We start from the raw sequence: 13,143 nt of genomic DNA, 5'->3' as shown, positions 1-13,143 counted from the left end.
TCCTGAGACATTCAGCGAAGCCAGGCTAGGATGCTGAAGGGGGTCTTGAAACATAATGGTTAGATACACTGGAAGATACCATGGTGAAGTAATTGCCAAGATACTTATTTCCAACAAACATGACTGACTGGGCCAGAATGGGGTGGTAACACCACTATAGTGTGTTCATACCGCATCTTTCCAGCACCCGTGACAGTAGAGATATTGGTGGAAAGGTGAACAGGAGACCTGACAGTTATGTTGAATACTCAACAGAAATCCATAAGGTACCTGCCTAGAAGGCTGGAGTAACTGTGTAAGAGCCAACCCTTTGCAATCAACAGTCAAGACCTCACATCCCTAACCAGGGACATGGAAACTGACAAATACCAGAGTACTTTGCTAAGAACCCACAAGCACAGGAAACAGCCAAGTTCCTATTGAAAGAATAAGCAGTTGCACTGATGAGGCAGCTAGAGGCCAGCCTACATATGGAGGTTTGACTTAAAAAGAAGAGAGTTGGCAAAAAACTCTGAATCCTTTAATCAAGGAAATGCCTGAGCAGCAACAGCCTTCAGAAGGCCATCCGAGTAGCCCGAGGCCAGAAACCCCCCAATGATCTGACTGCCGTTGCTGAAAAAGACCAGACTCCAGAAGGTTGCCTGGGACAGAAGTCCTGGCCTCGTTGGCAACCACCTTGAATCTATGTTGGACAGACTCAGGATAACTGAACAACATGGCCAGTTTCCCACAAGATAGGAAGTCAGGCCTGTGATGTCCTTGTATTATAATATCTGTAAATATGGTAAGTGCGGGTTTATTAAGTGATATATGGTAAGTGACTGAGTAAGAGGAGGGAGTACATGGGCTAGAATGCTGGAGAATGTTGGATGATGATTGGCTGAGTGTTTGAATGGCTGAAGGTATAAATGAGAGGATGACAGTTGAGTTAGGGGGGAGTTGTTGGAGGGGGGAGTTGTTGAGAGGAGTGATTGGCAGAGTTCTGAGGGAGGTTTGGATTATATTTGGCTGGCATTTAGGCAGAATATATAAGACTGGAAACATAAAGAGTGACACTAAATGAAACCATACGCTTGTTGAACATTCCTAAAGTAATCTTGTTATTTTCTGGTGTTATCAAATAAATACTTTTATTGGTTTACCAAAAGCCTGATCCTTGGCTGGGGATACACAGACCAGAAGGGAGGGCAGGGTAATTACCAAGGCTGGAGGGAAACAGTATCAAATAAATGGTGGCAGCAGTGAAGGGAGATATTGTAACATCGTCAAGTATCCAGAGCAACCCAGGATTGTATGCTTTATAGACAAAGATACAAGGGGGTTGTGGACAGCAAGGGCACCCAGACACAAAGTAACAAGTCATAGGGAGACTAAGGCGAAGTCTCTAGCAGTATTGTTTACAGGGAGTGACTGGTGGTGCTGCCTAGCAGTGGGATCTTGTAAGATCTGTGCTAGAGCGTGTGAGAGAACAAATAAAATCCGAGATCCTGACAGGTGGTGGCCCTGGTGAGAGTATCACAGGTACAGCCAGCTGGTGGGATCGTCACAAGGCCATCCCACCAGGAGTGAAGAAGGCCAGGCATAGAGTAGACTGCCAGAAAGTGTTAACCACCCCTGCTTCCATCTTGAGACATCTAGTGAAGAAGTGGGGAAAGGTGAGTGTTGTGAATCAAGATGAACAGATCTGCAGGTGGAAGACCTTGTAATGCAGTCTGCATCCCCATAGCCCCACTTGTGCCTGCTAAGCTGGAACAATGCTAAGTTTCCTGCTAAGCCATTGAAAATCATAGGAACGCCTGGCCCCGGGGGCTAGAGGACTGATTGAAGACTTGTCAGCAGAGTACCCCCCCATGGGGGATGAGCCAAGTAAAGAGCAGACCAATGTCGGTGCTATATCTTAAGCTTGAGGCCCAGTGAAATGATTCTTCTGAGCAGCTTAACTGTCCTGGAGAACACTGCAACCAGATTGTGCCAAGTATATTGCAGAGGTGTGTCAGGCATGTTAAGATGGGACCACGCACACCAAGATGGTGGCCATTGCGTCCCTTAAAACAACAACATTCTCAGAAGCCCCAGTGAGTCTCCAGACCAGATCTAGATGGTTCATTGGCCCCTGGGGCATCTTCTCAAACCTGACTAAGATGCCAAAGAGGACCCTGACAATAGCATGGCTAGATGCACTGGAAATGTCATGGTGGAGTAGACTCCAACTTAATGTTTCCAGCAAACATGGTCAACTGGCCATGATGTCTGACTAGCACTACATCATATGGTCACCTGGTAAAATTCAAAAACCTATTTGAAGACAAAACCAGTTGCAAGTTTAAACAACTTGATGAATTCCGAAACGAAAAGAACATCTCAGACTATTGGCCTCAGAAACCAATTGTAATTCCTTATGGGGTTTCTTCCTTATGGAGTTCCTGGCAGAAGAAAGTTGCACCTCCATGGAATCCACAAGTCTAGGGAGTTATTTCATAACCTTACCATTGACTTAAGGCTACCCTGTAGTTACACAGAGATAGCCAACAGGTTGGGTAGCCTTACTATTGTCTTACAACTACCCTGCAGTTACACAGGGAGGGAGACAGCAGCTTGGCTGGGTCCAAGAAGAAAAGGCAAATAGTGTAAATGGGGACCAAAAACTTCAAAAACCTTAGCCACCCGAAACTGTGGGGGCACGCTGCTGCACTCATGTCCTTCTTCCAAGCCTCCCCTGGACAAATGGGGCTGCTGGAGAGTCAGCCGCAGGAAGTAAATACCCAGGGACATATTCTGATTAAGAACCTGTGCAGTAACCACAGTTCACTGGAACAGACTGGAGGTATGAAGGGCTGCCAACATTACACATAAAGTGCAAAAATTACACAGAGTTATGAAGGGCTGCACAGTACCTGTCAAAAAGAGTAAAATCAAAGTTATATATTTATTATTTATTTTCCCCTTTAACCACTGAAAAGCTGAACTGCCGGCAGGGAAGCCAAATATCCATACAAATATCCCAATTTGTGTAACCTTGAGCCAAGTTACCAGGGCTGTGGAGTCGGTATGCCAAACCTTCGACTCCGATTCCGACTCCTCTATTTTTCTACTGTCCGACTCTGACTCCACCCAAAATTGCTTCCAACTCCACAGCCCAGGAAAGGGCTGTAAATGTCTTTTTAAATTGGAAGCTGTCGTAGGAGCATTTTTATCGCTGCCTGAATATGCGCTGATCTTGGCATCACAGCATTTGTCTTCATCTGGGTCCTGTGTCATACACTGACACACAAAATGTTTTCCATCTTGAGTTATGGTGAAATGCTCAACTACAGCTGACTTCATGGGAAGCTTCTTTGACATTTTGAATTTATATTTTTAAAAAATTGTCAATCAAAATTTATTTTGAAGCCGAAGTCGGTACATTTCTACCAACTCCGACTCCACCCAAAATTGCTTCCGACTCCGACTCCACGACTCCAACTCCACAGCCCTGCAAGTTACACAGATTGAACAGTGAAGTAAGCCTTACCAAAGGCTAAATTGCTCTGATAAATTTAATATGGAATTTAAAAACTGTTGGAAGTCGCCCAGGGACCTGCAGAACATATATGCCAATGTGAGTAACCTTGAGTCTAGTTACACAAACTGAAAAACAGCAAAGTAAGCCCAAAAGCTAAACAGAATTTTAAATTGCCTTAAGTCACCCAGAAACCTATTGGCAAAGGGCAAGACTTAACCAAGCAATCAGTTTAATTTACAATATCTTGCTAAGGTATGTTTACCTAGGAGGATAACCATGGAACCCCTAAATATTCCAAGGAAGTTCCCGGATGAATCCAATTATTTACTCAGACAGTTATGAAGGACTGCAATTGTTGAGAGAAGAAAAGTGGAGCCTTGCCTTGACGCCTTAGAAATAGATAGGGCGGAAAGCATCATGTAATTGACAAAGCTGTATTCAGAGTAATTTACTTATCTTGCTTATTTATGTTTTCCCCTCCGGGATGACAGTAATAACCTCCTCAGTAAGGAAGTCACTGAATAAATCCAAAAATTTATACAAGGCCTGCAAAAAAATTGCAGTTATGAAGGGCTACCAACTGTTCAGAGGACAGACTACAGCTTTGTGCTGAAGCTTATGAACAATTCAAATACCCTCACTACACTTAGGCCCTCTATGACGGGCTGTAAAAATTTACGCAGACAGTTATAAACGACTGCAACTGTTCGGAGGAACAGACTAGAGCTTCGAGCTGAAGCTCATGAGGCAATTCATATACCTTCACTACAATGAGGCCCCAAGAAGAACCACCAGGTTATTCTACTGTTGCCTCTGTAAATGTCCCACTGCTGTTCAGGCCTGGGAGAACTGGAGCTTTGAGCTGAGGCTCATGAGGCAATTCATATGCCCTCCCACACTGAGGTCCTCTGGAGGAGCTACCAGAATATTATATTTTGCCTCTGGAAATGGCCTGCTGCTACTCAGTTCTTGGGACAACTGGAGCTTTGGAACTGAAGCCCATGAGGCAATCCATATGCCTTCACTGCACTGAGGCCTCCTAGAGGAGCCACCACATTATTCTACTGTTGCTCTGGAAACGGTCTGCTGCAGTTCAGGCCTAGGGATAAGGGAAATCAAGTCTCTTAGAAATACTGAACCTGCTGTTCTAGTGCTTCCAATAAAAAAGGCAGACAGTGGACCCTGAAAAAGTCGCTGCAACTATTCATTTGAAAAAGCCCCCAAAACGGCATCTTTGAGGACCAGGTAGAAGTGGAGGTGGGTGAAGGTCTGTGGCAGATGACTGAGGCAGGAGATGTTCAACAAACTCTCCGTCAGCAACTAAATGGCCACCACATGCAGTCAGTTTCATGGCTGGATGCTCTGGCGTGCCGATGTACAGTGCTCTCTTAGTGGCCTTGGTAACAGCGGACTTCCGTTGTGTCTGATGAGGTTTGTCATTTACCTTATGCTGTGCACTTTCAGTAGCGTGAGCATGAGAGGCAGCTTTGCAATGCTTTCTCTTTTTAAGGGCCTTTTGGTGCTGTAATGTGGAAGTTGAAGCAGGCACTATAGAAGGATGTGCCGCAGAGGCGGAGGACTCTGAACGTAGAACGGATATGTCATTGGCATCATCTGGCGTGACTGCGCCACTTTTCTGATCCTAGATCTCAGCAACAAGAGTTAAAAAAAACGAATGATGGCAACTGCACTACTGCTAAAAATGGCGGGCGCCGCACGGTTGAAGGAAAAAAACTCACATTGCAAGAGAGATGTCTCACGTTGCCACTCCACGGAGCAGGTAAGAAAGTCTGAGAGAAAAAGAAAAAACTAGCCCTCAGGAGAAAGGAAAAACTAGCTCTCGATGAGGCCCGCTGGCACTCGTGCTGCCGTTCCACAGAGCGGGGAAGGCGGCTTCAGAGAAAAAAGGGGAGAAAGAAGAAACTAGCCCTCAGTGAGGCTCACTGTCACATGCGCTGCCGCTTTCCAGAGCAAGGGAGACGGGCTGAGGGAAACAGAAAAGGGACAGAGACTGATGCTAGAAATTTAAAAATATAAAAAAAGGTTAGGAAAGGTTAGGAAAGGTAGACAAACTCAACAGGAGCGAGGAGAAAACAATCCACCTAGACGCAGGAGGCAGGAATGGTCTGGGGTCTCACGAGGATTGCTACATCCTCAAAGAACATATGATTCCAGCCTGCTGACGCTAGGTGGCGCTATTTCCCATCTGATGGACTGTTCTCCAGGTAGAAATAACATACACAGCATCTATCTGATATATAACGTGAAATTTCAAAGGGTACATGCTACCATACTAAAGAGAAAGTGCCGCAACTTTAAGGCCTGATTCCGACATCATACAAAATGGAGCTCCTGTCAAGATGGTACAGGAAGTATGCCCTTTCCTGCAGAGCACAGTGGTCAGTTGTGTATGTAAGAGATAAGACAATCATTTAGGTATCCTGGTCCCAGCTTTATACACCAGTATCAGCATTCTGAACTTAGTGTGGTAGCTAATTGGCAGTCAGTCCAATTCTTTACATACAAACACAAGAAGAGCCTGCTAGATCAGGCCAAAGCCCCCACCAGTCCAGCACGCTGTTCTCAGTGGCCAAGCAGATGCCTATGGGAAGCACACAAGCAGAACATGAGCACGACAGCATGCCTTCGACCTGTGATTCCTAGCAACTTGCATTCAGAGGCTTAATGCGTCTGACTAGGGTGGCAGAGCACAGCCATCACAGCTAGTAGCCACTGGTAGCCTTATCCTCCATGAATTTGTCTAATCCTCTTTTAAAGCCATCCAAATTGGTGGCAATCACCTCTTCTGGGAGTAAATTCATAGTTTAACTATGAGCTGTGTGAAGTACTTTCTTTTGTCTGTCCTGAATCTTCTAACATTCAGCTTCACAGGATGTCCCCAATTTTTCCCCACAGACCATATGAAAATTTCTGAGGGTTTTGGAAGACCACTTAATGATTTTTCTGCCTGTTGTGGCAATTGTAATGCATTGCACTAGATGCCGTAGATTTTTTAATTGGACCATCTGAATGAAGCTCAGGGACCACTGGTGGTCCATGCACCACAGCTTGGGAACCCCTTTTCTAGTGTTATGAAGGAGAAAAACTTTTCTCTGTCCACTTTCTCTACAGTTTACACTGTGCATTTTATAATTTTATACACCTTCTCTTACTTGCCTTTTGTGTAAACTAAAAAGCCCCAAAGGACCCTCCGTGGCGCAGAGTGGTAAGCAGCAGTAACGCAGCCAAAGCTCTGCTCACGGCCGGAGTTCGATTCCAATGGAAGGAGGAAGTCGAATCTCCGGTAAAAGGGGTCGAGGTCCACTCAGCCTTCCATCCATCCGTGGTCGGTAAAATGAGTACCCAGCACATGCTGGGGGGTAAAGAAAGGCCGGGGAAGGAACTGGCAATCCCACCCCATATATACGGTCTGCCTAGTAAACGTCAGAAGACGTCACCCTAAGAGTCGGAAATGACTCGCACTATAAGTGCGGGGACACCTTTACCTTTAAAAAGCCCCAACAGGGGTATAATATAGTGATATTCTGCCCCAGTGAGCAGTCGAGCCCCCGCATTCTGTACTAGCTGCAGTTTTCTTGTCAACCTCAATCTCCACACTGGATTACACATGTCAGTAATTCAGTCTAGAGGTTACCAGTACATGGTCAATAGCAGTCAGGTAATGCGGTTCCAGAAACTGCTATAGCTGCCTTACCTGTCAAAGCCGGTAAAAAGTACTCCTAGCCACAGAGGTCACCTGGTTCTCTAGTGACAGAGATGAAAACAGGAGCACTTTACAAACTACAAACCTGCTCCTTTGCGAACCGCTCACCCACACACCTCTGTCTTACCAGGATTCAGAGAGAGTTTGTTGGTTCTCATCCACCACACCACTGAGTCCAGGCACAGTGGTATCCAGGGCTTGCAAGAACTCTTTTGATTCAGTGTTACAGAGAAATAGAGCTGCATATCATCAGGACAACGTGCCCTAAATCTCCTAATGACCGTTCCCAATGGTTTCATGTGTATGTTAAATAGCATTGGAAACAGAAAGGTACCCTGCAGCACCCTACAACACAGCTGCCAGGAGACCAAGTGCTAATCAACCAATTCTGTTCTTTGAAACTGACTCCAAGACATGGGACCAGAACCACTTAAAACAGTGACCCCAATGCCCATCTCATAGAACTGATTCAAGAGGTTACCATGATCAATGGTCTCTAAAGCCACTGAAAGACCAGTTAAGAACAACAGGGTTACGCTCCCCCTGTCGTTCTCCTAATAAAGGTCAGTCATCGGTCTACCAAGGCCGATTCAGTCCCATAACAAGGCCTGAACCCAGACTGGAATGGGTCAAGATAAATCAGTTCAAGCCAACAGTACTGTGCTACACAAAATTGCTTCCTTCTCCATTTCATTGATGGATGCCTGTTCGTTAGCTGGTAGTCACCAATGGATATTACTCACAGTGCTGTTTTAAAATCTATTCTCCCCGGAAAAAAAGATTGCTTACAATTAATAAAGTTTGTAACGAAATAAATAAAGCATCATTCTTTCACTATAAGCATATACAAAGGCTGGGATCTGTGCGCACCTGGGCTTGTCTGAACACCCACTTCCCACAACAGCCCCTCATATTCCCTTCATCCTTAAAAGCTGCTTCAAAAGGCCAGGAGACTCTTCAAAACAGTAACTGACAAAGTACCTTCCTCCTCTCCCCCCACGTGTGTGTCCTGCACCCTCCCCAAATCTGCTCTGAAGGGTTGCAGGTACCACTACAACAGACTGAGGGGGTGTGCAGGGGGGAAAGGAGGGAAGTACTGCTGCACTAGTAGCAATCCTTGTGCTCACAGGACTCTAACAGGACATTGGATATGTTGCTAAGGCTTCCAATTATTATTTCACAGCCAAGTCGTGACCTGCACCGCACCTAATGTCATACATGAAAATGCCATCATGGTCCAAATTAGCCTGCTGGGACTAATTTGGCACACAGGCTGCAGGTTCCCCATGCCAAATTTAAATGCTCTCTGCTTCTGCACAGGGCTCTTTGGGTCCCAAGTTAATCTACCACCTGCTATAATTAATTTGTGATTTCCTGAAATAAAACAATCAAGTAGTCGAATAGGCTTCATTTTCCGAATAGGCTTTTTTTGTTACCAATATTGTTGTCAGTTTGACTCGTAAGTGGTTTTGGTGTTGCCATATTTTTGGATCTGTTTGCAGGATGAGGAGGAGATGGTGTGCTGTCTCCACTGTCTCCATTAACTGCTTGTATAGGGAATGAGATCTGTACTACGGAGGTTGATGGTGTTTGATTGTCTATTCTGTTGGAAACATAACAGAGATTTTGTCAAAATATCTTTAGATTTGTTACACATAAACCTACAGAAACTCTTAACAGACCTGATGAAAGCTGGAATCAATTTAGAGTTAAGATGAGAACAGTATTCTTTTTAATGATTCTAGACAATAGCACACATCTCTCATAAGGTCTTTACTTTACCTTATCACCTCCCTTACTTCCTTCAAGTTCTTCCACAAAACTCATCTTTTCCAAAAAGCCTTTAAAAATACCCCTAGTCCCAACACCTTGAAACTAAGACAAAGCAAGAATAAATGACATAATCACATATTGTTCCACATTTACACTGTCTCAAATCCTTCATAGGTTGTTTTCCCTGTCTCTATTATAGATTGTAAGCCCTTTACAGTAGGGACCCGTCAGACCGATTCTTTGTAAAACACCACATTCATAGATGGCAGTATATTAATAAAAGAGTATTGTGCAATCTGATGCAAGCAATCATGTTGTGCTTATTGCAAGTTATATTTCGATGATCATTTAATGGATTTCATCACTGTTTCAACCCACCCACAGTGAAGTTATAATGAATTTATTTAGTTCTATCAGTCAACAAAGCAGGCTGGTGCAAAACATAGGGAACACTCCATGCATTCTCTGCCACCCTGCTGCATTTCTAACCTACAACACTTTTTACTTGCTGGTAGCTCACAGCGCAGGGGAATCCCCAACTGATTTGCAGCCAGAACAGATGGCAGCACTGGATCACTTTACTGCTGGATATGCACAAACATACATCCCACAGTAAATCCTGTAGAGAAAGATACCACATTGCATCCAGAACAAACAACATGGACAGTATATTGATTGGAATGGATTGCAGTGTCTTTTCATAACCACTAGAAGACAACAGTTTAACACCCTTATGTCACCCTTTCCACAGCATAAGGATATCAGGACTGCCTTCTTTAGACAGCCAAGACAGGAAGCAGAAATTTATGGAGCATAACCCCACTACCACCTTTGTCAGAAGCCAGAAGCATTTATTAGGAAGTGCATTCATGCTGTCCTTTATTAAAATGCTTCTTATAATATTTTAAACTATTGTAGAAAGTTCTTGCAAAGGATTTAAATACTCTAGGGCTTGAGTCCCCAACAAAGTATCAGCAACAGTGTACCCACAGAAACCTACAATGGTGCCTGCCAGGCTCTCTAATCCCCTTCATAGTGGATTTTAAATTATACAGACCACTTAGTCTTACTTTCTCTTCTGTCTCCCCTGCACTGCCCACATTGTAGGCTTAGGCCCTCTACAGTTCTTATTAGTCAGGAGACTTGGAAACGGGGAGGAAGAACAGTTCTGTCTGCTGGTATCATCTAATAAGAACTGTTCTCTCTCTCTTCTCTCTGGTGCTAGCATTCAATTAGAAGAGACAAAATTTGAATGTTTCTAGCAGGAGAGAGCACAGACTCCAGGGAGAAGAGATAGGAAAGAATGGCTGTGCATCAATGCCAGAAGGAAAGGTAAATATTGGGGGGGGGGGAACAGAGCAATCAGGGCCTTGGGAGCTGGAAGGGGAAGAATTCTGGAGTAGGCAGGAGAAAACTGGAGTATGAAGGGCCTCTTTGGGAAAGAAAAGGTGTGTGTACATGGGTATGGGTGATGAAGTGGGGAGAGACTGATGGGAGTGGGATACGCTGGTTGGCAGGCAGAGAGAAAGAAAGAAAGAAAAAAGTTTGCATTCTCTGATATCATCATCATCATCACACCATTTAATACCAAGATGGCTTATTGCCAAGATAGGTGGTTGCCTTCAATTGGAGTAGAAAATTGGGAGTTCGAAGGAGGAGTTATGTTTTGGGGCTTCGATCCCACCTCTACCTTGCACTCAGTTTTTTAGGAAAGTTAATTTTGTCTCTGCCTCACCAGTTTCCTTTCTGTGAAACTTTTTGTAACTAGCCATGCCCACCTTCAGCTGCAATTATGTGCATGCCCCACATAGCAGCTGTTTTGTGACTACACACACAACACACACTCAGAATTTCAAGTGTGTCCATGAGGCCAAAAAGGTTGGTGATCCCTCCTCTAGGCAGCTTATTGTTTGCATTCATAAATAGTTCTTTCTTATAGCAGAATGAGTTAAAGTGAATGTCCATCCCCCAAGTAAATGTCCATTCAAAGCAGATTGATTTTTCAGTAACATACTTGCTACAATTCTTTCTACAAAACCTCCCAGCTGAACTTTGAAATGCAATCTGATATTCTGCAATACAGATTCAGTTCTATGACATTTTAGTAACGTGATTATACTGTTACAATAAATAAATAAATAAATAGACCTCTGACCTTGAAGTGGCTCTTGCAGATGTTTCTCTGGTTTCATGTAATGCATCACCATTTTGCTGGACTTCTACTAAACAATAAGCAACAAAAATAGTGGGTGTTTTTTTCTTATATCAAGGGATATTACGGATAATTTTATTTTCCCCAGTTTAACTTACTGGTTACTAGTGAACTGCAGTTTGTAAGAGATTCTGGTTCAAGCATCAAACCATCAAGCACAATTATTAGTTCTCCTGTTTGCACCAAGCCACTCTTGCTTTCCAGTGAGAGTTTCAACTGTTCTTTGACTCTTTCTACTATAAGAAAAAATGTATTGCAAAGAACCAGTCACTAGATAAAATAGTTGATATATTTTTTTGACTAGGCTTGCATTAATACTTGACTTTTTAATTTTAAGAGTCTCTTTGGAATGTTCAATGCAAATATTAAAATTACACTACTACAACATGGCTTTCCACATTATATACATACTTCCCTTATATACAGATAATACTACTGTAGAGGAGAAAGGAGAGTCCATGGCAGAGATCTGTCATATCTAAGCATATTATTTTCACATCAGCCAGGGCAGAACCTGGGGGAGAGGGCAGATATTACTTTTTACTTTTTCAATTTCCCTCCCATTGTTTCTTACGGAAGAGAAAATCACTTCATCAACTCCTAGGCTAGCATAATTTGAAGGGTGTGAAGGATCTTTAGACCATGTGGAACAAAGGCCTCCTTCAATCCACCCCTTGCAGGCCTTTTTTTTTTCTCCTGGTGGCTGGCAGTGGGAGAATGGCAGCAAAGGGGGATGGCTGCTGAGGTTTCCACAGCCATGAAGAAGCCTCTGAAGGCAGTCATTCTACAAAGGGAGAGATCCAATCTATTCTACCTCAACCTGGGACATCTTTCCAGGAACCATACAATTGTGCCCTTAATAGCTCATCCCAATCTATACCACACAGATTTCCTAAAAGTTGTGCCTCTGTTCGTGATTACATACAAGCAATGTACAGATATGAACCCCCCACAAATAAATATAAATAGGAGTATGCTTATGACAAATAAGCATAAACATCCACCAAATCATTTATGGGTTGTATCATGGGCCCCATGAAGTACTGTTGGAAGATTTGGGAGAATGGGGGTTACAGATGTTGTGGAGGGGACTTGGGAAAATGTGATAAATGCTTCCAGAAACCTCTGGCAGCTTCATGTTTGGTGAGTCTATTGATGTCAGTAACTCCTCTTCACCTATGATGGAAAGAGAGGAATCCACACTGGCACCTAGCCCAGATTTAGCCATTGAAGAGACAGACTCCAGCATGCTGAGTGGACTCTTCCAGAGAGATATGAATGAAAGAAACTACTGAGTGACCTTGGAGAAGTCTGTGTGACCTTGGAGAAATGGTTATTTCCGACTCTGACAAACGAGAACCAGAGATAACCATTTCTCCAAGGTCACACAGACTGGAGAAAAGGAGGCTTTAGAAATTCTCATCTCCTCCTAGAAAGAGCCCCAGCCTTGCCAACAAGGCTGTGGAATGAGACACATCAGGCTCCTAACACAGTTGCCCCTGAGCACCCTTTCCAGCATTGTAGAGCCCAGTTTGCACCATGGTATACCAATGAACTATGAGCAATGAAACAGTCTGGACGATGGCTAGAGCACAAGTGGAAAAAGATGTGCTGCTAAGTTGATCAGGCACAAGTAAAACATCATAACCATGCCTACTGTGTGGCAGTGAGGGCAGCAAAGAAGGCCCACTTCATTGCCTCCATTGCATCCTCAAGTAGCTGTCTAGTGGAGCTTTTTCATATTGTCTGGAGCCTGTTGACATCAACTCCAGGAAATGGGATTTTAGACCCTTTGGAGGTCCACTGTGAATTGTTCGCAAGGCACTTTGAGGGTAAAGTTGCTTGCCTCCGTAGCTATCTTGATGCCCCAATCCACATCTACTGAAGTCCCAGTTAGGTGTCCAGTGCAATGTCTGCTGCAATTTCTTGAGA

At 44.0% G+C, this 13,143-nt stretch overlaps 1 protein-coding gene across 5 annotated transcripts in view; it reads right to left on the bottom strand.

The window, feature by feature from the left end:
• The window catches only part of WWP1 (WW domain containing E3 ubiquitin protein ligase 1), a 123,233-nt gene that overhangs the window by 65,362 nt on the left and 44,728 nt on the right, over window positions 1–13,143 (bottom strand). For 4 of the 5 annotated variants that reach the window (XM_061602494.1, XM_061602485.1, XM_061602505.1 and 1 more), the window contains 3 exons: window positions 11,310–11,447; window positions 11,155–11,221; window positions 8,663–8,829 (listed from right to left, as the gene is read on the bottom strand). In XM_061602494.1, the coding sequence (XP_061458478.1) occupies window positions 8,663–8,829; window positions 11,155–11,221; window positions 11,310–11,447 (372 nt within the window). The remainder of the gene's footprint in view (window positions 1–8,662; window positions 8,830–11,154; window positions 11,222–11,309; window positions 11,448–13,143) is intronic. The other variant, XM_061602513.1, reaches the window with a different exon arrangement.

The sequence above is a fragment of the Rhineura floridana genome, chromosome 1, assembly GCF_030035675.1.
Source record: "Rhineura floridana isolate rRhiFlo1 chromosome 1, rRhiFlo1.hap2, whole genome shotgun sequence".
NCBI lineage: Eukaryota > Metazoa > Chordata > Lepidosauria > Squamata > Rhineuridae > Rhineura > Rhineura floridana.
The sequence above is the reverse complement of the archived record's forward strand: the minus strand, read 5'-3'. Positions and strand labels throughout refer to the sequence as shown.